This window comes from Manis pentadactyla, chromosome 3 (genome assembly GCF_030020395.1).
Source record: "Manis pentadactyla isolate mManPen7 chromosome 3, mManPen7.hap1, whole genome shotgun sequence".
Lineage (NCBI taxonomy): Eukaryota > Metazoa > Chordata > Mammalia > Pholidota > Manidae > Manis > Manis pentadactyla.
Genome location: NC_080021.1, coordinates 220,874,875 through 220,897,616, shown reverse-complemented (window position 1 = coordinate 220,897,616; position 22,742 = coordinate 220,874,875). Strand labels below are relative to the sequence as shown.

Genomic DNA, 22,742 nt, shown 5'->3' with positions numbered 1-22,742 from the left:
AACTCTCCTTCCAACCAACCCACAGCGACGTGGGGCAAAGGGGGCCTCCCTGGGAGCTGAGCGCAGGAGCAGACACAGACACGCAGTGAAACAGGAGAGCTTTATGGTCGCGCGGGTGTCTAGAGTGAAGGGAAGGGATCAGGGTCTGGGGACCTCCCGGTCCTGGCTGGCCAAGGCCGGAGTGCAGCAGCAGGAGCGGAGTCCCGTGCCCGGGGCGAGCTCTGGCGCTGCCTAGCGTCTGCACACCTGGGCCCAGATGCTGTGCCGCGGCGGGAAGCAAGTGCGGCTGCCCGGCAAGCAGGAGCCGGCGGTGACGAAGGTGGCGCCCGCTCCAGTAGGCGGCCTCGCGGCCTCGGCCCATCCCTGAGAAGCGCTGGGGCGGCTGCCCGCCGCCGCCCCTCCGGCGAGCGCCCTAGAGCTCCTCGTAGCCCCCGCCCCCGCCGAGGTGGCCGCCCGGGGCCCCGCCCCCCAGGAAGGCCTCCAGCCCGTCCGCCGCCGTCCTGCCCGCGCGGGGCCGCCGGCGGTGCTGCTCGTCCCGGCCCCGGCCCTCGTCCCGGGCCCGGCTCCTCTTATGCTTGCTCCTCTTCTTCGCGGCCTTTACCTCCTCCTGGGGCGGGGGGCGCAGCGCAGTCACGCGGCCGCCCCGGAACCCACCGCGGGCCCCGATCCCCCTTTCCCACCCGGGCGGCGGCCTCGTACCTCTCTGCCCTTCTTCTTCTTCTTCTCCTTCGAGGCAGGCTTGCCCTCCAGACCTGTGCCGATAGGGAAGCAAAGTCAGCTCGCGCAGCTCCGACTTCGGGGGGTGGGGGGTGCAGGCAGAGGCCGCCCAGCTGCCCAGCCATGCAGCACCTCGGCCTCCTGCCCCATGTGGGCCCCTGGCCCTGGCAGCAAAGGCAACAGGGCTGTGGGGGGTGGGGGGTGGGGGTCAACACACTTTCAAACCCTGGCCAAGCCTGGGAGAAACCGTGGGATACGCTGGGTGGCACTGCTGGTCAGGGCAGAGCTGGTGCGAGCAGCCCAGGGTGGAGGTGGGGACAGAAGCCCGCAGAGGGTCAAGCTGGAGCAGATCGGCCAGCATGGCAAAAGCCTCCCAGTGGGGACGCAAGGTCAGAGGTCCCTCAGCCACCCCTGGCCTCGGCTGTCCACGCGCTGCCCGGCCCCAGCTACCTGCATTGTAGCTCTCCTGGCGGCCTGTCTCCTCCAGCCCCAGACCAAAGAGATCCTCACCCTTCACTCTGAAGGAGGGAATGGGGGGCTTGGCGAGTGGGGGTGGCCGGGCAGGGCTGGCGTCCTCATCTGTGTCATCTGAGAGGTCCTCTCGTACTGGGAACTCATCCTGGAGGAGCAGCAGGCATGCTGTGCCATCAGACCCCAGGGGTCCCCATTGTGCCCCAGACAGGCTCCTGCTCACCTCTGGCAGGTGATAAGCCCCCTCACGCAACCAGCACCACACAAGTGTGCTGCAGTCCCTCCACTGCGCTGTCACTGGAGTGGGCCCCAGCCCTCCCAGGGGCCATGAGGGCTGAGCTCAGCCCGCTCACAGTGCGACTGCCCAGCACCTTCTGGAGCTGTCCCCACCTTCCCGCCGCTCCCTGCCTGGGACACATCCTGGGGCCTCAAGGCAGGGTGGGCACCCCGCTGCCTCACCACTCTCCGCTGAGTGTCTGAGTCGCTCTCGAAGTCAGGGTCGTCCATGACGAAGGAGAGCATCTGGGTGGCGATGGGCCCCTCGGGGTCACTCTCTGAGGATGCTGCCTGCTTGTCTTTCCTGTCCTCATGCCCATGGGGGGAGCCCTCAGCCCTGGGACCTATGCCCCTGTGTGGCCTCGAGGCCTTCGTGGAGGACCTTCAGGACAAGGAGGAGGTCAGGGGGTCTGTGGCCTCCCTCGCCCAGGGCCCCTCCCACCCAGATTCCCCACATACAGTTTGGTCTCTGGCTCAGCACACTTCTGGGGGGCCAGGACAGTGGCCCTGGGGTGCCCTGTCACCTCATCTGCTTCCTCCACACTGGAAAGAGTGGTTTCCCTTGGGACAAGGCCTGTGGGCAGCAGGAACCTGCTGGGTGGCTTATCTTCCAGGTCCACGTCCTCCTGGACACCTGCCACCATTGGGTTCCCTCCCAGAGCTTCTCCATCGCTGCAGTGGGGTGGGGGCAGGGTGGTCAGAGGCCACCTGGCTGTGTGAATGCCCAGCTCCCACCCTGAGCTCTGGGCACCACCGATATCCACAGGTGCTGGCCAGTCCTCTGTGACAGGCATGGGCATACCAAGGGGCTCACATTGGTGCGAACATGGTGTGGGGGGCATGCTTCAAGGGTGGTCTTGGGGCCTCTATGGAGGGGACACTAGTGCAGCACCAGCACAGACGCCAACAGGAGGGGCGTGAAGTGGGGCCAGGGAGGGGGACAGAGATGCCATCATGGGTGGGAAGCCACGCAGACCTGTTCTCTCTAGAGGGGAAGCAGGTGCCTGCCAGGGGTGTGTGTGGGAGGGGCTTGGGGAGGAGCGTCTCTGAGGGACCTGTGGGTGAGGCTCTGACCCAAGTCTGGCTGCAGGGAGGGCATGTGGGGAGGCCTGGGAAGTGCCCTCTCTTGCTGTCCTGACTGGCTTCCTCTACCTGGCAGTGCTCTGTGACAGCCGGCCTGCCCTCTCTGCATTCGGAGCCAGAGTGTGGTTGGGGCCCACAGAGCCAGCTCCCTGGGCAGACTTCCCCACTAGGGGCTGGCCCTTCTGCTCACTCTGCGCTGGCAAAGGCCCGAGTTCGCTCCCCTGGGAGCCAGGAGGCCAAGGGTGAGGACGGCAGGCCCCGGGCTCAGAGGCTGCCTGTCCAAACCGTTACCTGTCACTGTCTTGTTGGACCCTGGCTGCAACTTTCTTCTCATCCTTCGTGGAGGCTGGGTCATCCAGGAAGCTGTGGTCAAGACTGTCTTCAGGAACAAAATCCTCCACATTCTGGACTTTTCCTGGGGCTCCTGCAGCTGGGGCTGGCTCTGTGGACAGCAGATGACAGTTCCCACTTGCTCAGTGCCCACCCTGGTGGGGGCCATCCTGGGCTGCACCCCAGGGCAAGGACTCCAGAAGCCGAGGCGTTCTCAGGGGCTGTGGGGCTACTTGCCCAGGAGCAAAGAAGGGGCCTGCCCCAGTTGGCAACAGCTCGTGGGGCCAAGAAGGGGGTGCTGTTCGACCACCTGGACCACCACACCCCCTCCTGAGGGGCTGCACCCTGGGCCTACCTGGAGGCACTGGGGCCACCTCGGCAGCTGGTGAGGTCCCGAACAGCCTGGAGATGATACTGCGCCGTGGAGGCGGGGCGGGGGCCTCCGTGGGGGACAGGGGGGATGGGCAGGCCGAGGGGACATGGAGGGGCGGCTGCAGGGCCAGCTGCGGTGTGCTGGGGCTGGAGCTCCCTGTGGACATGGTGCTTGGAGGCACCACTGGAGACTGGGACCCCGAGGACGGGCTCTGCCCATTGGTCGCCATTGGGGTTGCGTGGCCACGGCTGCGTGCCTCCATCACCTCGAGAAAGCTGGGGGGTGGAGGGACACGGGGCATGGGGTGAGGACCTGCCTTCCCAAGTACCCTCCCCTGGGGGGATGGTGACAGCAGCATCCTCGCCCCTCTGGCTCAGGGCGCTGAGCGGTGTCCCGTAAAGGTGGGCTGAGAGGCACACTTTGTGCTACCCATCCAGGCCCCGTGAGCAGCCCCAGTGCGAAGCCTGCAGGACCTGACTGCAGAGAGGGGCTCCCACCCTCCCAGGTCGGGGTGGGGAGTGGCCCAGGAACCAGGGGCCCTGAGTCCTCTTGGCCATGCTGGCCGAGGCACAGCTGTCCTGCTGGCTAAGGGCAAGGCCTCCCTCTTTGGAGACAGGCTTTCCAACAAGGCCTAGAATGGAGAGCTAGGACTGGAGGGCGGGGGTAAAAGAGAAGGCCAGGTGGGGTTCCAGCCCCTGAAGCAGGCTGGCAGGGGCCCAGTCTTTGGCTCCTCATCTCAACGGGGCCTAAGGCCCCGGTGAGGCCCCCACCTCCTAAGGGCAGGTAGTGGGGACCCCACCACCAAGCTCACAGTGCCTTCTTCCAGGGGCAGGTCTCGGACTAGGGAGGCCCAGCTGCCCTCTCCCAAGAACAATGGTGACGGGGGGCGCCCAAGCTCTGAGTCAGAAGGAACCTTGCGGGAGTCAGTCACACGCAGGTCGGCTCTACGCCAAGGGTGGCAAGGGCAGTTGCTCACCAGGGCAGGGGTACCCCTTGGGGCCAGCCTGGCAGCCTTCTTCTCTTGCCATTTCTAGGACCGACAGCTGGCTCTGGCTCTGGGGAGACCCAAAGGCTCTTCTGAGAGTTTCTTTGGGAGAACTACCTGCTGGGGGTGCTGGGAGGCATGGGGGTCCTGCCCAGGCTCCTGGGGCCTCAAGCACAGTGGGAAGCAGCCTCCTGTGCCCCCACCCCAGGCCCCCACATCTTTCTCTGGGAACCGAAAGAAGCACCTGCTTTGAGTGGGGCTTCAAGGCTGCACCTTCTCTCATAAGGGTGAGAGCCTTCCCCAGAAGCTGTGGGCAGTACAGGGCTGCCACCTGCCATGCCACCCTGCCGCACCCGGAGGCTGCTCTCCACCCACTGCTATCTTGTACGAAGCACACATGCCACTTGGTGCCCAGGCACGGCCGGGAAAAGGCACCCTCGGAATGAACATCCCTCTGCTGCTGAGGACCAGAAGGCTTTGTTCCCACTGCGTGAACCTCCGCCACAGGTTCCCGTGGTCAACGGAAGACCCTACGCTACGCCAGCATCAACCTGGGAAACTGAGCTCAAAGCAGGAAGCAGCCTGGGCTGGAAACCTTCAGGCAGCTGGGCTTGCACGGACCTTGGGTGGACATGGGTCTGGGTCAGTGGCACAACTTGTCCACACTGAAAGATCCACCTGGAGTGGGGGGTGCTCAGCACAGACCCAAGTCTGGGGGTGTGCAGAGCAAGGCCTGCCCCTCAGGGTGCATGGGTGCCATTCCCGCAGGTGGGCCCTTGCAGGCCAGCCTCCGAGGCGTCCCTGACTGACATACATGTCGTAGTTCTGGTCCTCGGTCTCCTGCTGCACCAACAGCTCCTCCAACGTGGCGTCGATGTCCAGCTGGTTGGTCTCCAGCTGCCGCAGCAAAGTCTCTCTCTGCAAAAGGAGGAGAGCCCATTGCTGTGGTGAGCAGACCCCTCCTCAGCCTTGGCCAAAAGCGGAACAGCAGCTGAACAGGGGTGGTGCAGAACACAGCCACCCAGAGACCCAGGTGGCAGCATGATTTCTAAGCCACCAGGTGGAGTTCTGAGGATGGACGTCAGTGACTGGAGCAAACCACACAAGGCAGCCCCCAAAGCTTAAGAAGCCCTAAGACTTGGTGAAGACACAGCCTTCCCAGCACACCCCCTTACCACCCTGAGGGTGGGCACTCCTGAGGCTGGGCCTGAGCATAGCCTGTGTTGACAGCTACGATTTGTCACTGCAGGACACCAAGGAGTTTCTGCGTACAGTGCTGACTGCCCAGGGGCAGAAGCCCATGCTGGGGTGGTCTCCACAGGATCTGTGCACGTGCTCTGCCCAACCGGAAGAGGAAAGGATGGCCAGAAGGATGCTGAGCGACACCACGTCCCAAGGGAAAGCACAGGAGTCCAGCGGTGGGTGCCCAAGCAGTCAGGGGTGCTGTCCTGCTAACCAGAAATGGTGGCTGCCTTTGCCCGTGGGCACGCACTTCTTTCGGAAGGAAAAAGGCATGAGGATAAGAAAGCCTGTGCCTCTCCCGGGCCAGTTCCTTGTCCTTTTAGAGAAAGAACAAAAGCTGCCAGGGCTGCAGAGGGGTCATGGGTCAACATCCTGGCAACAAGCTGTGCAAAGATCATGTGCCCCACTACGATGTGGTAAGGGCTGCCTCCGCAGTCTTCTGCCTACAAATCCATAATCTAAGGCCAGATAGACCCTAAGCCAGGCTTGTTTGAGGCCTGTCACAGGCCCACGCAGCCCACTGGAGTGACCACTGTGTGTGGGGTGGGGCCTGGCCAGGGCCGGGACAGAGGGTGTCCCGAGGAGGGGTATCCTGGACAAAGCCTGTATCTGACCAGCAGACAAGCATGTCCACGGTTTTGAGAAAAGCAGCCTAGGAACATGAGTTTTGAGTGAAGGTAATGAGGATATGGGAGCCCTCTGCACTGTCTCTGCAACTTTTCTATAAATCTAAAGTCACTCCAAAACGGAAAGGACCCTGCATGCTGTGCAGAGGGTGGGCTGGGGGACAGCTGTGGGTGGAAAGGCCTGGGTCCCCATCGAGGGTGGCTGGCCCAGCCACAGGCCAGCAGAGGAGCCAGGGAGTGACATGGACACCACCGTCCTGATCTGGGTGCTTGGGGGCCACGTGCACTTCAGTGAAGAGGGACCGGCGTGAGCAGCAGCGAAGCACCACAGCAGGGGCAGCAGTGAGGCCGAGGGAGGTGGGGTCCAGGCCTCTGGCCCCAGCGTGGTGGTCGGAGACATGGCCTGCGAAGAATGCTGTAAGGACACCTGTGTCCTGTCTGTGGTCCTTCAGAGGCCTGGGCACCACCTCCCCTGCCCCCCCCCCCCCCGAAAGCCTGGCAGGGGGGAGGGGGAGGGCCACCAAGGCCACCAGCACACTCATCTTAGCTGCTGCCTGTGCCCCAAGTGAACTGCTGAACTGCTTTCTCAGGGGTCAGGAGGGTGGCCTGATTCCCGAGCCAAAGGGCACCTGAAAAGCGAGTGGCACCACTCTGCCTTGGGGCGCGGCTCACCTGGAGCTGCAGAAACGGGACGTTGAGGAACTTATGCAGGTACTTCAGGCCGAAGCCGTTCTTCATGGAGGACTCAGCATAGCGGAAGTAGGAGGAGCCGGGGGGCCTGTTTGCATAACGGGGGCGGGCGTGAGGGACCCAGGCAGCTGTGGGTCTCAAGCTGCAGCCCTCTGGGCCAGGCCTCCCGCCCACCAACCCCAGGGTCCCGAGCTGCCTTCTGCATGGATGAGGGAACTGTGCTCCCCCACCTTCTGACCCTGACTGACCCCCACCAAGTGCATGTGTCCGTCTGCAAGAGCTCCCATCCCACCATTTCAGCTCTGTGGCCTCAGGCTGTGCTCCTGCTCAGGTCCCCCAGCTGCCCTTGTGGGTCCCACTAGAGCAGAGGCCGGGGGACCAGCGCATGGGTGTGGTGGAGTGACACCCACCTGTGCAGGCTGTCAATGAAATGGCGCACATCATCCGGCAGGACCACCCGGTGCTCACCCATGTCGCGGCAGTTGCCCAGCACACATACTGGCACGTGGGTCGGCACCTTGGGCAGCTCCCGCATGATGTAGTTGAAGGTCCTGGGGAGACACACGAGGAAAGACCACCTTAATCTTTCAGCCGTGAGCCCCTGCCCCCTGCCCTGGAACCCCACATCTGTGTCCTGTCTGAGGGCCCTCCCTGGGGCAGGGCACTAAAGGCCAGGGCCCTGAGCCTTGGCAGACTCTCCCCAGTACATCAGCGCGGCGGTGGCCCCTGCTCCAGGCGCCCCCATCCTGGAGCTGTCTTCGTCCTCTCATGTAGGAAGCCTCTCTGCCTTGTTTTCCTGCCTCTGCTGAAGGGCACAGCTGCCGCCTGTGGGGCTGAGGTGTCCCTTCTGCTGTCCTGGGGCTTTGAGGTGTCTTAGCACAGGGCCCAAACCTGTCTCCCAAATGGCATGCAAGAAACTAATGATGTGTGACAAAACTTTGGTAATTTAGACAAAATCGACACAGTCAAGAAATAGAGCGTGCACCTCGTTTACAATTTGACTTTATTTCCTGTATTTACACACAGTAAAAACCTAACAAAGGGCCAGGGATGGCTGCCCTCCTGCACCTCATCGGTCCACAGCTGCCCCACGTGCTGGGACAGGACTTCCTCCGGCCTGCACAGCTCACCTAAAGCACTGGCCAAGCCATGGGGGGACCCGGGGAGCCATGGTTCTGCACGGCGGGGTCCTAGACAAGTCTCCTTTTACCACCCAGGCACCGCCGTACAGTGGCGTCCAGCAGCCCCTGGGCTCCCAACCAGGCACTGCCAGACTGCAGGCCACCTGCACCCAGGCCTCCAGCCTCATGGACGCGTGCCTGCCCCACTTCCTGGGCTTTGTGCTGCTGTGGGCACCCCTCCTGGCCCGCGGGGCCCCTCTTCCCTGCGGCCCTCCCTTCCTCCAGGGCGCTCCTCTCTGCTGTGGCGATGCTGAGGCCGCCCCCACCTGGCCGAGCAGTGTTAAGTGTCTACACCAGGTTCCATACAGGACAAGACGCCGCTAATCCCCCAGGCTAAACAGCCTGCACAGCTCACACAGGGGGTGCCCCTCCTGCCCAGTGCAGACCCAAGAGCAAAGCCTGCTGCCTCTCACGGGTGTGTCTGGGACCTGTATGTTCCACCATGCCCTGCGGAGGGCTCCACTACCCCTCGCCTTCTGGACATTTCCAGTGTGCCACCTGCCACCACCCAGGGGCTTCTCACACACCCACCCTGGCAGTCAGTCTGTGAGAGGCTGGAGCAGGCTGCGTCAGATCCCCCAGACTCGAATCACTGACGGGAGCCCAAGGCTGAGCACAGGAACCCATGGAAGACTGAGGGGTCCACCGAGGCACCGTCACCTTCCTAAACAGAGCAGTGTCTGCAGGGCTGCATGGGAGGCCCCGGGGTGGGGAAAGACGATGTGTGCGACAGTCAGAGGCCTGGCTGGAGGCTCCCCCGCCCCCGACAACGACAGGCAGCCTGTGATGGTGGGTCAATTTTTCTCTGCACTTCCTGATTTTTCTACAATGAGCACAGAATCACAGATGCAGTAATAAAAAACCTGAGCAGAGCAGAAACGCAGGGTGAATTTGATGCGAGCTGCCGTCAGTTCCTCCTTGAGCTTTTTAAGATGTTTTCGGAGCATGTAAAGTGGGCCTAAGGCTTCCAGCCCCGGAAAGGCCCGCCTGCCAGGCTGACAGGGGGAACAGGCTCTTGGGCATCCCAGCCACCAGCTCCCAGCTGAGGGCTTGTTGCACCTGCACAGCCAGGCCTATGCACAACACCCGCTTTCCTTCCGGGAGGCGGGAACCCCACATGCTGGGCAGGACCCGGGTGCTGTCTCAGGAGCCCCCCTGGTAGACACCACTGCGTACGTGCCATGTCCACCTGACTTTGTGGAGAGGACCCTTGGGAGCTGGCACTGGCTTCCCCACACCGCCCCTGGGTCTGATCTTACTCTGAAACCTCCTGCTGTGATGAACTCAGCTGTGCACCCTCCTAGCAAGTCACAGAATGTGGGGGTCTTGGGGAGCCCCAACACTTGATTCTGCCAAAGTCAGATGGTGCTTTCCCGGCAGGCTGTGGGCCTGTGGAAGGTGTGTCTCACCACTGCCGTCCCAGCCCACCCACTGAGGTCCACACTCTCACCCGCTCCACGTCCACACTTACAGATGCCTGGAAATGTCCAGGCAGGGGCTGTTGTGAGGCTGAACTGCCAGTGTGAACTGATGGTCTGCGCACCTCTGGCTGCGTGGTGTGGTGCTAGGTGCCATGGTGGCCGTCGCCAGCCAGCGCCCCCTTACCACTGCTTGGTGATGTCGAACATCATGACCACCCCGTTACAGCTCTTGTACACGTCCAGGAACTCGGCGTCCAGGGCCATCTCAGACTCTACCTGGGGATGGGAGGGAATCGGGCAGAGAGAGACTGCTCAGGGCAGAGTCCCGCAGGTGAGAACCCAGGGTCCTGGAAGAGGCCGAACACAAGACTTTACAATCAGGAAAAACAACAGTGGTTTTTGTTTTGGAAAAAAATATGTAAACAAGATGATCTACTGTGGGGGTGGAAAACTGTCTCGAAGGGTCTGGCTGGGAAAGTTCAGACCCTGGGCCAGTGCACCGACTTAGGGTCTCCACCAGCCAGCAGCACCCTCCTCAGGACAGGTGTGTCTCCCAGCATGGAGGGAAAGTATCTGCAGAGAACCTTCTAGAGCACACAAACCGGTGACTGGGGGCCGTGGGCAGAGGCAACGTGCCAAGGGGCCAGAGAGATGTGGGCTGCACGGCCACTTTAACACCCTGCCCTGAAGTGGAGCAAGAGGCTGCCCACCAGCCCGAGGCCTCCAAAGGTGGGAGGGCACAGCTTCCGAGGAGGACGGAGGGCCAGTTTACCCCGACTCCTCTCCGTCAAGGGCACTGGCAGGGACAGCCCGCTTGGAGCCATGCTCACACCTCCTGTGCCCGGGGCCCCGGCTTGAAGGTGTGGCCTGTGCTGAGGCCTCTATGATGGGTATACAAAATTTGGTCAGTTCCCCTAAACACCTTGGTCAAACTCATCGCGGAGCCTGGCAAGTGTCACGACATGTCAGCACAGGCAAGCCCAGCTACCCCCAAACGGGACCCTGGTTGGCACAGGGCAGCGGGGGGCCACCACGCCCGCCGGAGACCACCAGAGCAAGCAGAGTCCTCAGGAGGGCTGGGCACGCAGGTCACACCCCCCTCCCAACCACGGGCCACGTGGGTATGGGTGTGGCTCACCTCCTGGGGATCGTTCTCCATCTTCAAGCCATCCCCTCGCTTTTTGCATTTTCCTTATTAAAGGAGACAGAAAGCTGGGCTCAGGGATGGCCCAAGGGAGGAGGGCCCCACCCCATGCTCATGTCCTGCACCTCAGCCCCCACCACCTGCAGGCGCCAGGCTGACTGGGCCAGAGCCCTGGGGGCTGGGCACTCATTCGGGGAGGGCACTGGGGCAGCACAGGCTCAGTGGGCCACAGAGCGAGGCTGCCCTGCTTCCACCTGGTCCCCGCCGTGAGAAGGTGCCACGGGCCGCCCAGGCTCTGAGGCCCTGCCTCCGAGGCCCTGGAGGCTCCCAAGCCAGTACTGCAGATGACCAGGGGGCCCAGGAGGCCCGTGGAGCCGAAGCCAGCCCTGGGGGCTTCCGGGTCATAAAGCTCCTGTCCATTAGCCTTCCCTTCCCTCTATCGAAATATTAGGAGGAAGGGCATTCCAGGGCCCCCAGTCCAAGAGTAACGGGCAAAACAAGCCCCGAACACACTGGGGTTTATTAAAAGCCAACCTCTGCCTCTTTCCACAGCTTCCTCCGAGTCTCCTGCCACCTTCTGGTCTGTCTCTGCAGGTGGTCCCAGCTCAAGAAGAGCTGGCCACGCTGCGCCGGGCTGGTGGCTGTTCTGTGGCCAGTGCTGCAGGCTGAGCTCTGGCGGGGGAGGCTCCCCGGGCCCTGCCGCACCTGCCCCTCCAGCACTACCCTTAAGCTTGGGGAGCCACCACTGCCAAGAAGAGCTACCAGCACTCAGGGGAATGCTGGCAGGGAGTCAGGGTGGCACCTTGCCTTCTGGGTGCCCCCGTGCATGGTTCTGGCCCCTGCCACGTGACCTCTTCACTGGCTCTCCTTTGCCCATGGAGGTCTTGGCCTCGGCTGCCCTCTCTCTGAAACTGGACACCCTCCACTGCTGCAGACGGTGCTCAAGACTCCATCCAGCTGGTGACAAGTTAGGGTGGTGGAGAAAGACGCTCTTCCCTTATTCAAAGGGTCTAACCCAAAGGGACCAAGTGACGACTGACAACGGGGTGCCATGCGGGGCCCCAGATAATGGGGCACCATCTGGACCCTAGATAACAGGGCACCTTGCCACTGGCACTGCAGGTCTCTGGGTCCGGAGCTGCCCAGCCCTGCCAGCCGGCCCCTAGCTGACCCCGCCTGCCAAGTGCTCAGTCTCAGTAGGTGAAACATGTTTGACCTGCGCAGACTGAAGGGCCCTGACAGGTCACCGCGTGCATTCCACCCTGTCCAACATACACGCCGGGTAAAGCCAGGGCCCCGGAGACGTGTGTGGCAGCTGCACAAACCCTGCCCTCCTTCCCTGGCGTGCGAGACCCTGCATGGGGCAGAAGCTGATGCTGAGCCTGATGAGGAACCAGAAGTCCGAGGGGAGGAGGACAGGCAGGTGAAGGGGGGGCAAGGAGGCACCCCTTCCCAGGACACACAAGGCATCAGGGAGAGAAGAGCCCGTGAGGCGAGCGCCACTCACCTTTGTCGACCACGTCCCAGACTTCAACTTTGACGATATCGTCAGTGGCTGAAGTAGGGGGAAAATGCCACAGTTAGTATACAGAGCGGACTTCTGGTTCCAAGAAGATGGGCATTAGGGGCCACTCCCCAGGGCACCCGGCTCCTGCCCAGGCCTGGCACTCCCTCGGGAAGCCTGGGAGGCTCCTCGCTTCTGGCTCCGCTCCAGGCGCAGGGCATGGCACACTCCTGGGTCCCTGGGGTGGGCTCATCCCCAGGCACACTGCACAGCCAGGGGCATCTGTGCCCACAGCCCCAGCCAAGGAGCAGGCAGCCAGTGCCAGAGCAGGTCCGAAGGAGCTGACTGCTCCCAGCTGCCCCTTATCCAGTGGCCAGCCTGGACTTCGTTCTGAGGGACAGTGGGGAGGCTGGTACTCTCTACTGGGTCGGCCCAGTGTCATCACACTTCTTTCAAAAGCCTTTGCAGCACCAGGTGGCATGGAAGTGGCCCTGCAAGGGTGGGCCTTGAGAGGCTGCTGGGACGCAGCTGCCCGGTGCCCCCCGCCAGGCTGTCTTTTGTGAAGTTGCTGTCTGTGCTCCGCATTCCTTCTGGGCAGGGTGGTGACAGAGGCTCTGCAGCAGCAGCTCTGCGCTGACCTCGGAGCCGCTGGTCTGGTGTTAGGGCCCCAGGGCAGCGGCTGCCGAGGATCCCAAGGAAAGGGGCGAGGTGGGGAGCCCCCGCACTGAGGGCTCCAGCAGTGGACTGACGCCCAGCTTCATCCCGAACCAGGAAGGGGGCCATGGGGGCTTCTCTGTGCTGCCCTGACAGCGGCCACACCCAGTCACAGGGCCCCACACGCCCCCAGGATGCCTCCCTGTGGTAAACCTGGAGCTTGCCTCTCTGCCGCCTCTGGAGCAGAGCAGGGCCCCCGCCACTGCTCCACCTGCTTCTCAGGGCCGGTCTCCCCTGGGAGAGGGGCCTGCAGGGTGACCCAGAGTGGCTTTAGTTGAGTCTCATGATAACCCCTCAGTTCACTGGCGCTCCCACACTGCCACAGTGTCTCCACACCAAGGCTGACAAAGGAGCTCCCGGGGGACAGAGGCAGAGGAAGGCGGAGGAATGAGAGCCCCCGCCCCACAAGGGGCCCCAAGCTGCCCCCGAGGGGACCCCCCACCCCCTCACTTTTGTAGCTCCAGTGGATGCTGGTGACCTGGATCTCCTGCGTGGGGATGTACTCCTCCACGAACTTCTTGCCCTGCAGCCGATGCCACAGCGTGGTCTTGCCCGTGTTCCTGTCTCCTCGGATCACTATCTTCACTGGGGGGAGGGGAAGAAAGGTCAGATCAGGTGAACAAATCAAACCACAGGCAAACCAGGGCCTTACCAGGGAGTCTGTGTGCCACCCACACAGACTGTGGCCTGCGTGGCTAGTGGCACAGAAGAGCTGACAGCGGGGGTTGGGCTGGCCAGCGGCCGAGGGGGACAAGGCCTCCTGGGCAGTCTGCAGAGGAGACCCAAGGTGCCCACTCAGTGCTCGCAGAGTGTCCTGGTGGCCCAGCCCCAGAGGTGTGTCCTCCTGGGCTGACAGAGTGGGAGCCTGGTCAGACTCTGTACCGGTAGGAAAGCAGGTGCCCCTGAACCAAGCCTGGGGACCCTGCTCCCAGGGTCAGGCTCAGGCTGTCAGAGGAGCCAGGGGCGGAAGCTGCCCTCCCTAGACAGCTTCCGAGATGTCGAGGGTTTGCCTCCACCGACTTTCCGCAGCCCTGGTATGTCTACCGTGCATACCATGTATGTCAGACCTGCAGGCCTCCCAAGACCTCGCATGTGGGTTATACGTGTGTGGGGCTAGGAAGCCTAGACTCCACTCTGCTCACTGAACAAACGCTGCAGACAGTGCTGCCTGTGCCGCAAACAAGCACCCAGGCAGCAGGGCGCACAGACTCGGGCAGGGGTGGGCTGAGCGCCTGCAAGGTGCTGGCCGGACAAGCATGCAGCACAGGAGCTTCCCGCTGCCTCCGGGAAGGCGCCGGGTTCAGCCTGAGTGCCGCCACCTGGACTGTTCTGGAAAGAGGGTGAAGGAGACCGGGTGGGTGTAGGCGGAGCTAGGGGCAGCGGAGTGAGGTGACAAACTGCTGCCAGACTGGGTCTCCAGGGAGGAGTGCTCGTGTCAGAAAGACGCTGGTCCAGCCGATGAGTGGACGGTGGCGCCCGCCGGTGGGCTGGGCAGCCTGCAGACAGAAGCCCCCACCATGGCTGCAGAGCAGCCGCCCCGCTGCACCCGTCCTGCCCCCTCCTCCGTGAAACCTGGTCACCAGGCCACTGCCTTGTCCCGGCTCATCCCCCAGTCCTGATTTCAGTCATGAGACGCGTCGGCTCTCCTCACACTTCAGGCATCTCCAGCCAGCCCTGTATCACGTCGCCAAACAGGACACCTGGGAGAGCCACCACTCTCACACTCGCAGGCAGTCTTGTCCTGATTCTGGCCAGAGGCCGATCATGGGCCCAGACCGGGAAGTGTCACGTAGATCCGGGGGTGTCCTGGGTGCGAGTCGTGGCCCGACTCCACCTCGGGCAGGGAGGATGAGGGGACAGAGAGGCTGTCTGCCCCCCGACGCCTCCTGGGCGGCAGGCTCCCCATGTCCCAGGAGGTTGGTGGCCAGGCTGAGGGCAGGAGGGCAAGCCCAGGGCACAGGCCTGGGTGCCCCGGGCGCAGGCAGGCACCGCTGTGCATTATCCTCTCCATTGCTTTTCACAGCCCTGGAATCTCGTTCCTACTCACAGGTCCATTTCTCAGTTTCTCACCTCCCTGGCTTTCAAATCTACTGACTTTAGGCCCCTGCTGTGTCTTCAAACTCCTTTAGGTATGTTATTGTTCTGACTATGTTCTGTGCAGTCTCAGGTCTCTGGAGCTCAGGTCCCACATTTGCCCCCAGTGCTGGTGCCACTTGGGGACTGGGGTTCTCTTGATGCTTCACTGGCACTCTGTGTGTCCCTGAACTCCATCCACGGCCCTCCTGGAGATACGGGTCAGAGGTGCATCCTCAGAAAGTTATCTGTGGCATTTCTGTCTGTTGCCTGGAACTGCCAACTTGGGAATAGCATGGGAGTTTTTGGGCTACACAAAATGACTCAGAGTAAAGCCACCTGGAGGTCAACCTGGGCTTACAAGTACTTGGGGCACCCTTCCTGGCCGGATTCTAGACTTCCCTTCTGCCCGAGCCCTCTCAGCTGGAGCCAGCAGTGCCCCAACCCTGGGAACAGGGAACAGGCAGCTTCAGAGCAGGCTCCCCTCCCAGTGTCCACTCCCTCTCCTTTTAAGTAAAGAGAAATGAGCAGCTGAGTACCCTTTATCCAAGGTCGAGAGCTGAATGGTGAATTTTTACAAACTATTTTTAAGGGCAGGTCATCGGCTTTAACACAGCTGGGACAGAAGTGGGCACCGAGGGAAAGGCCTGGTGTCAGTCTGGTGTTCAGTCCCTTACACGTGCAAGCTTCCGGAAAAACACAAAACCCTTATTTCTGATTTTATGTTAATTTTACTCCTAAAGAAGGACTTACATCTGCCTCATACTTATTTTTCTCGTGCTGGGTGGACTTTGTACACCAACGAAAAGCTTGGGGAGAATGGGGAGCTCTTGTCTTCAGTCCAGGGTTTGAAAAGAAGGCATCCTGTCTCATCACATGGATGTGGCTTTTGGTAAAGGCCCTTCAACAGGTGGTCGAGGGTCCCTTTGGTGCCCAGTCTGCCAAGAAGTGGGATTTGTCTTTTACATGTCATGAATGGGTGCTGAATTTTATCAGATCTTTTTCTTGCACCTGCTGACATTATGTTTTCACTTTTACCTACTAGTAAAGCATTTAATACATACTTTCTGTTAAACAATCCCTTCACTCGTGGGGAAATCTTACTTCATCACAGTGTAGAAAACTATCATTACAACAGAATAATTTCCTAGATCCAGTTTCCTCACCTTTTACTGGGCCTTTACACGTATGCTCAGGGTGACTGTGGGTCTCTGCCCTAGCTGTGGTTGTGGGGCCTGGCGCCCCCACCCTGCGCACGGCATGTGGCCACTCACTTTGTGCCCAGCACAACTCCTGGGGCTGTGCACAGCCTGCACTTCTCACACCGTCTGTTTTAGAAAAGTTCTCTAGGTCACTGAACATTCCAAGTTTTCAATGTTACCACCAGGTCACTTGTGATATTTTATGCTTAAAAGCTCCACTTGCGTATTCTTATCACTCGGTCTTACTTTGTCTCTTCCTTTATCTATCTTCCAGATGTTTGTCCACTGTGTTCATCACATACACACACTCGAGATTCTGCTGAACATGATTAATTCTTCTTAAAAATCCCTTGTTTCTGTTACTTTGTTTCTTTCCCTTCACTTTCTTGGGATTTTGTTCTTTTCCTAGGTTTTCAAATTGAATTCTTCAAAATGATCACCACAAACATGGGGGTTGTTCATCATCACTGGGTTACACTTTCTATTTCCCATTTGCTTTCTTCTTTGACCCACAAATCATTTAGAAGTGGTATCACTTCTACAAGTGTCACAAAAAGAAGAGTTGTCGTTTATTCAGACCCAATTTTACTCACTGTGGGCACAGAACGTGGTCTGTGTGGCATCCACTCCACCCAGGCTGAGACTGTCCATCTGCAGGAGAGCTCCTTGGTGGAGGGGAGGGTGGCCCAGCCGTTCTGAGCCCCCAGCGGGCTGCCCTCCGGCTCCCCCATTCTGCTCACTGAAGGGGCATCAGGCGCAGCTGCTCTGTGGCTATCATCTGCCTCTGCTTTGTTTCCAACTTCGTGCGCTCACCCTTTCTCTGCCGTGGTCTGGATGTGTCTCTTACAACGGCCGCTATTACAGTGAGCTGTGTTATCAGCTTATTGGCTCTTCCTCTGAAGGCAGCACGTAACAGCCAGGAAAGAAAAAAACCCAATCGCGGATGTTGTTTCACGGTGAGTCCGCTTATTTATGTCTACTGTGCTGCTGACACAGGCAAGCAACTTCTGTGCCTGCGTGTTACAGTTCTGACCTACCTCTGCTGTTTCCTCCCTCTCCCTTCTCCGCCCTCTATTTTTGGGGAAAGGTTTTCAGTTTCTCTTTTTGCCTATTTGGGAGGTTTGCAATCTACTTCTATTCTTTGAATGGCAACTCTTGAATTTTTAACATTCACCCATTTGCTGTAATAAAGCCCCAAGTTGGCAAATTTGTCTTCCTTTTAATGTGAGGACTGTGAAACACCTTAGCTCAGCTCAGCTCCGCCCTGGGTCCTGTGGTCACCCCGTGTCTCAGCTTCTCCTACACTCCCCCCGCTAACCACCAGGACAGCGGCCACGGTGACCAGTGCTCACATCTCGCCATGCAGTCACCATTTCTGCGCTCGCCTTTGCCTTGAGAACCCTACTCCATATGCCCTGTGCTCCATTTCCACTGTGCTGCAGCAGACCCTTAGCATGTATTTCAGCCAGAAACTGCACAGTAAACTGTCCACCTCAGACTGAAAATGTGTTGTCATACTAACACTGAGTAACTGCTGAATTAGGCACAGATTTCTAGGATGACAGGGATTTCTCCTCAATACCAATGTTGTATGGGCTGTGTTATCAGTTTGCTGGCTGTTCCCCTGAAGGCAGTCTTTCCTCTCTGGTTGCTTCTATTTTTCTTTTGATTCTGATGGTCTGAAGACTTCCAATGATGTGTCTAGCAGTGGATGTTTTTAAAACTCTGAACTTAAGAGTTTCATGTATTGCATGAATTCTGGAAAAGCCTCAGTCTTCATTTCTTCAAATACTGTCTCTCCTCCATTCTCACTACTCTCCACATCTGAAATTTGTATCAGGCATGTTGGAATCTGCTTAATTTCTCTTTCAGGCCCTAATTCTCTTTTGAACTATTATGCTACTTCACCTGTTTGTTGACTTCTTTACGTTAATGACCATGTTTTTCATTTCTAGAGATTTTCTCAGGTTCTTTTTTAAACATGACCTATCTGTCCAGAGGCTTGATATGATCTTACAGCTGTTTCCTTCTCTTGAATCTTCACCAATTTTAACATCTATTTGTTTTCTAGTCTCAGCTTTTGATAATGAAAAAAGTTTTATTTTTTCTCTCTTGAACTGAAATCCTTTTAAAATTTGAAATGTACTCATTTTAAAAGTTAACTAAGACAACATGGATGGATGGAGCTGGAGGATATTATGCTCAGTCAAATAAGTCAGGCAGAGAAAGACAAGTACCAAATGATTTCCCTCATTTGTGGAGTATAACAGTGAAGCAAAACTGAAGGAACAAAATAGCAGCAGACTCACAGACTCCAAGAAGGGACCAGCAGTTACCAAAGGGGAGGGTGGGGGAGGGCGGGTGGGGAGGGAGGGAGAAGGGGATTGTGGGTATCATGATTGGTGCACATGGTGTGTGTGGGGTCACGGGGAAGACAGTGTAGCTCAGAGAAGACAAGTAGGGACTCTGTGGCATCTTACTACACTGATGGACAGTGACTGCAATGGGTATTGGGGGGGACTCGATAATAAGGGTGAATGTAATAACCACTGTTTTTCTTGTGAAACCTTCATAAGAGTGTATATCAATGATACTTGAAAAAAAAAGTGCCAAAAAAAAAGTTAACCAAGAGAAACTCTTAGTGTCAGAGATAAATGATCTGGTTTCATCCAGTAAAAAGTTAGCCCATACTTGGTAAGTCAGAAAGTCAAGTCAAACTCGAAGACCCTTAGATATTGGCTCAAATAAATTGATCAAATAAGTGGTTCACCTGGAAAACCTTTAAGATTCACCCAAGAAGTGGTAAGAGGAGCCCTTTACTTAAAAAAAGATCTGTTTTACCAAAAAGATTATTAACTCTCTGTAGAAACAATGAAAGTTCCTGTGGCCAGGATTCTCACCTGGCCTTGGTCAGCTCGCCCACTGCACATGTGTGGGCAGTACGTTGTAACTGACTATATAAGGAGCTCTGCCCAGGGTTCTGGCTGCGTGGCTGCAGGAGAGCAGAGGCTGGAGTGGTGGCAGCACCCAGGACAGAGACGGAGCCAGCTGCCGGGCGGAGAGGCCCAGAGACAGAGACCGGCTTGCTGCGTGCAGACTTGCTCTGAGTGGACATGATTCTAGCGCTTGACCTGCCACCGTGGGAACAAAGTTGGGTATAAAGCCTTTCACCCCAAGAACATTCCATTGTCATTTTTCGGTCTCACTGAATCAAGAGTGAACTTGCCCGGGGCTGAAACCCACTGGCAAGACAATCTCTCTATTCTAAGCTTTTTCTTTAAGTCTAAGCAAAGATCCCATGCAGAAGACACATGGTTCCACTACAGAATTGTGAGCCATTTTTAAGCCCTGATTCAATACTAATTCACTCACATTCCCACACATTTCCTGCAAAATATGGAATCATTTTCCTACCAAAAAAAAAAAAAAGCTGATGGTTTACCTGAGATGCAAATGATGCAATTGCTTCTGTGTCTGACTCGGCTCTGAACCCTAAGGATACCCTTCACTGCGGCCAACTGCACAAGAGTGCTATAACCAATGTCCAGGTGGCCCCCTCCTGCCAGGAGCCCTCCTGCAGCTGCTTTCCTGCCCATCAAAGGTTTCTCACGCACAAGGTCCCTACGTGGCCCAAAGGCCTCGCCTCACCTCTGTGGCGTGGCCTCCTGTCTCGCTTCTCTCCGAGCTCACTCCATGCGGCTCTTGCACACTTCCTAAGGATCTCTGCCAGGCAACTCCCCTGGCCAGAACACACCTTCTGTACCTCTCCACATCCTACCTGCTGCTCCAATGTCACCTTCTCTGGCAGGCCTGCTCTGACCCTCTATTTAAAGTCCCAATCCCATCGCAGCCCTTGCCTTGATCTGTTTTCCTAGCACTCGAGCCTTCAGATGGCTGTTCGGTCTATGTCCACCGTGCTGCCTGTCTCTGGCCCACCACGAGAAGGTGAGCACCACAGGCAGAGCGTGCTGTCTGATTTTTCACTGATGAACACTCAGTAAATAGTTGCTGTATGAATGCTAGGGAAGGGAAAACTGTAAAGGAAAACGTGGCATATTGTGGACAGTAAACATTTGGGCAATTGCAAATTGGCCCTGCCAGGGTAGATAGAACAATTTGCTAAACACGGTCGTTTATTCCTTGAGGAAGAGCACTTACACTGGAACCATCCTTTCAAAGGATGTCTTTGTGAGGAAGTGTTAGGTCCCTTTTTAAATCCTAGCCCTGAGAGCTGACTTGGCCAGCACTCTGGCTGTCTCCGCCCCCACCCCCATCCCAGCAGGAGGCCCCTTGGTGGGGAAGCAGTCCTGATGGGTCTATTACTCAGGAAAAGCCTCTCCACCACACCGAGCTGATAATTATGTGCAACTGGCAGGAGAAGGAGTGGATCAGTTCAGTAACATTCTTTCTTCCACTTTAAAGGCAAATGACTTCCAACCTAAGATCTCCAGATTTTGACTCTAATTTTAATGTGTATGCTGGGTCTCCTGCATGTGACACAAGTCCCTCCTCATTATAGGAAGATAAGCTTCTGTAAGAGACAACTCATAACCTGGCAATAAACTCTTACCTATAAAAATCCTGAATCTGTAATTTTCACATTGTTGGTTTGTTTTCCCTAAGATATTTTGGAAAACACGAACATTCTATACTGTTGAAAGTTTCAAAATTGCTTCTTATTCAAACATAGGGACAATCTCACTCTAAAAGGCAATTCAGATACAAGCCCCAACTTCCGTCAAGCTCACCATCTTTCATTCAGTTCTGGGGGGGTCACAACCTGTCCCCCAAATACCTGAGGTTGGATTTTCCTCTCTGGAACAACTCCACTGCCCTTTTCATGTCTGTCCACCTGGGACTAGGGGGTGTGCCCTCAGGGAGTGCTTTTCAGAAGGTGAAGTTTCCAGTTTCCTGGTCTAATTTCCAAAGGACTAGGATGACGTTTCAAATACCTTAAATAATAAAATTAAATAAGGGATCAAAATATAGATTCTAAAGATTTGTGTTTACCAGCTATATCCATTAAAATAAAGTAAAATAAATTGTATAAATGCTACTCTTACTCTTCCCTGAATGTGAAGAAAATATGTACAAAATTGTGAGTTGAGTATATCTAAAATTATGTCTCTTTTAAATGTGCACAATGTTTCTCAATGTACATTGCCGTTGAAATTCCTCATTATAGAGATTGGAAGGCTCCCCCCTTCAGGTAGCAACACGGGGGTCCAAAACTGTGTAGCAATACATGGGAACACTTGAGAAGGAAACAATTTAAAAGCACAGAACATATAAAAAGCCTTTAAATACTGAGAGGAGAAGCCAGCAAGATGCAAAAACTTAAGGTCAGTTAAGACGGCCAGCAGCCAGGAATCATACAACTTACATAATTTATAACAGAAGCCTGAAAACGTCCAGGGCTCAGGGGCATCTGTATATAACCCCTCCTTCCTGCAGGGGAAGCGAAGTCTCCTACAGTAACAAGAGATTCTATGCCTTCTGGAACATTTCTAAATATATCCCTTACAAATGCTTCTTAAAAAAAAAAAGGCAAGAAATGTGTGGCGTAGCTGATATTCCGTCTTCAAACTGCTCACGGAGTCTACAAAGAAAATTCCCATAGCTCAAAGACCAGAGTCAGCTGGCTTTCACCTCCTCTTGCGGGTTATCACACAGCCCACTGACGGAGAGCTCCCCCCGTTATGTAAGAGCCTCCTAGACGAAGTCACCGGGCCGATCACTGCACCGCGGAGCGCACCGGGAACAGCCTGGACGAGTTTTACTAAGCAAACAAAACGCGCAGGTTTCCTACGTGCCAGCGTTCCTCAAGAACAACCCACCGGTCGGAGGGAGGGGCCGCGGGCCGAGATGCCCACGCTCCAACCCTGGGGTCTTTCAGGACCTAGCCTCCTGCCTGGCAGCACCCCCATCCCCCCCCGCAAGTGAACCCTAGGGTACCGCCCACGTGCCCGGCACAGGTAAGGGCCCCTCACGTCTAAACACTGATGAACAGGGCCCGCCACCATTTCCCGCTGACAGGGAGGCCCTCGGGACGCGACGGGGCCCCCGACGGTTCCCGGGCCGAGGCGCACCCCGGTTTCTGCCGAGTCTCGGCCGCCGCGGCCCCCGCACCCTCGGCCCTGCTGTCCACGTCCCCCGCAGGAGCGCGCGCCGCCACGCACTCACTGTTGTACTGCACCCCCTTGGCGAAGCGCCTCTGCAGCGCCTGGTTCATGGACTGCAGCCCGGCAGGGATGTTTTTGTCGCGGCCTGGAGCCTGCTCCGACCCCACCAGCTTCTTGAGCGCGGAAAACATCTTCCTGTTCCCGCGTCCGAGCCCGGCGCGGCCCGCGAGTTCAGTGGCAGCGACGGCGGCAGTGAGGCGCGGGTCGCACCATGTCCTGGGACTCGGCGGCCGAGCGCCTGCCTCGAGGGCGGCTGGGGGGCTCAGCCGCGGCGGCTCCGCTCCGGCCCCGGCGGCTCCCGGGACGGCCTACCTCCGCCCGTCAGCGCCGCCATCTTGACGCCGGCTGGGCGGGGCGCGCAGCTACGGGACACCACGAGGGTCATGGGATGCTGTGCGCATGCACGGGGAGGCGGGTGAGCTGGCGGCTTCGGCGTGGTGCGCGGCTACCGGGCGCCGCGAGGGCCAAGGAGGTCCCGCGGCGCGGAGCGCGCGCATGCCCGGGGCGGCCCGCGGGGTCTGGGATCAG

General features: G+C 58.1%; 1 protein-coding gene and 1 long non-coding RNA gene across 11 annotated transcripts; both read right to left on the bottom strand.

Moving 5' to 3' along the window:
• Positions 1–86: 86 nt before the first annotated feature.
• On the bottom strand, positions 87–22,524 carry RABL6 (RAB, member RAS oncogene family like 6). Of its 10 annotated transcripts, XM_036901598.2 has the most exons (16): positions 22,216–22,368; positions 20,828–20,984; positions 13,236–13,342; positions 12,047–12,094; positions 10,534–10,586; positions 9,580–9,671; positions 7,204–7,344; positions 6,776–6,881; positions 5,050–5,153; positions 3,233–3,525; positions 2,839–2,989; positions 1,924–2,136; positions 1,648–1,846; positions 1,168–1,336; positions 700–752; positions 87–607 (listed from the first exon to the last, which is right to left on the bottom strand). In XM_036901598.2, exons 2-16 carry the CDS (start codon positions 20,872–20,874, stop codon positions 413–415), a joined length of 1,971 nt encoding a protein of 656 aa, XP_036757493.2. In that variant the 5' UTR covers positions 20,875–20,984; positions 22,216–22,368; the 3' UTR covers positions 87–412. The 10 variants fall into 10 exon arrangements, with proteins under 10 accessions (XP_036757493.2, XP_036757486.2, XP_057355240.1 ...); XM_036901591.2 differs by lacking the exon at positions 20,828–20,984 and having other exon boundaries at positions 13,208–13,342; positions 22,216–22,524; XM_057499257.1 differs by lacking the exon at positions 20,828–20,984 and having other exon boundaries at positions 87–604; positions 13,208–13,342; positions 22,216–22,524.
• Positions 7,780–9,573, bottom strand: LOC130683071 (uncharacterized). Its single transcript, XR_008996714.1, has 2 exons — positions 9,446–9,573; positions 7,780–9,363 (listed from the first exon to the last, which is right to left on the bottom strand). It is a non-coding gene; the product is annotated as an uncharacterized LOC130683071 (long non-coding RNA).
• Positions 22,525–22,742: the final 218 nt, after the last annotated feature.

What these genes read in the sequence shown, in the direction of transcription:
- RABL6 (XM_036901591.2), bottom strand. Translation starts at nt 22,345, where the DNA reads ATGTTTTCCGCGCTCAAGAAGCTGGTGGGGTCGGAGCAGGCTCCAGGC. An exon ending in CAAGGGGGTGCAGTACAACA is followed by an intron (nt 13,343 to 22,215) that starts GTGAGTGCGTGG and finishes CCCTCCCCCCAG; the next exon opens with TGAAGATAGTGATCCGAGGA. An exon ending in GAGGACCAGAACTACGACAT is followed by an intron (nt 3,526 to 5,049) that starts GTATGTCAGTCA and finishes TCCACCCCCCAG; the next exon opens with CTTTCTCGAGGTGATGGAGG.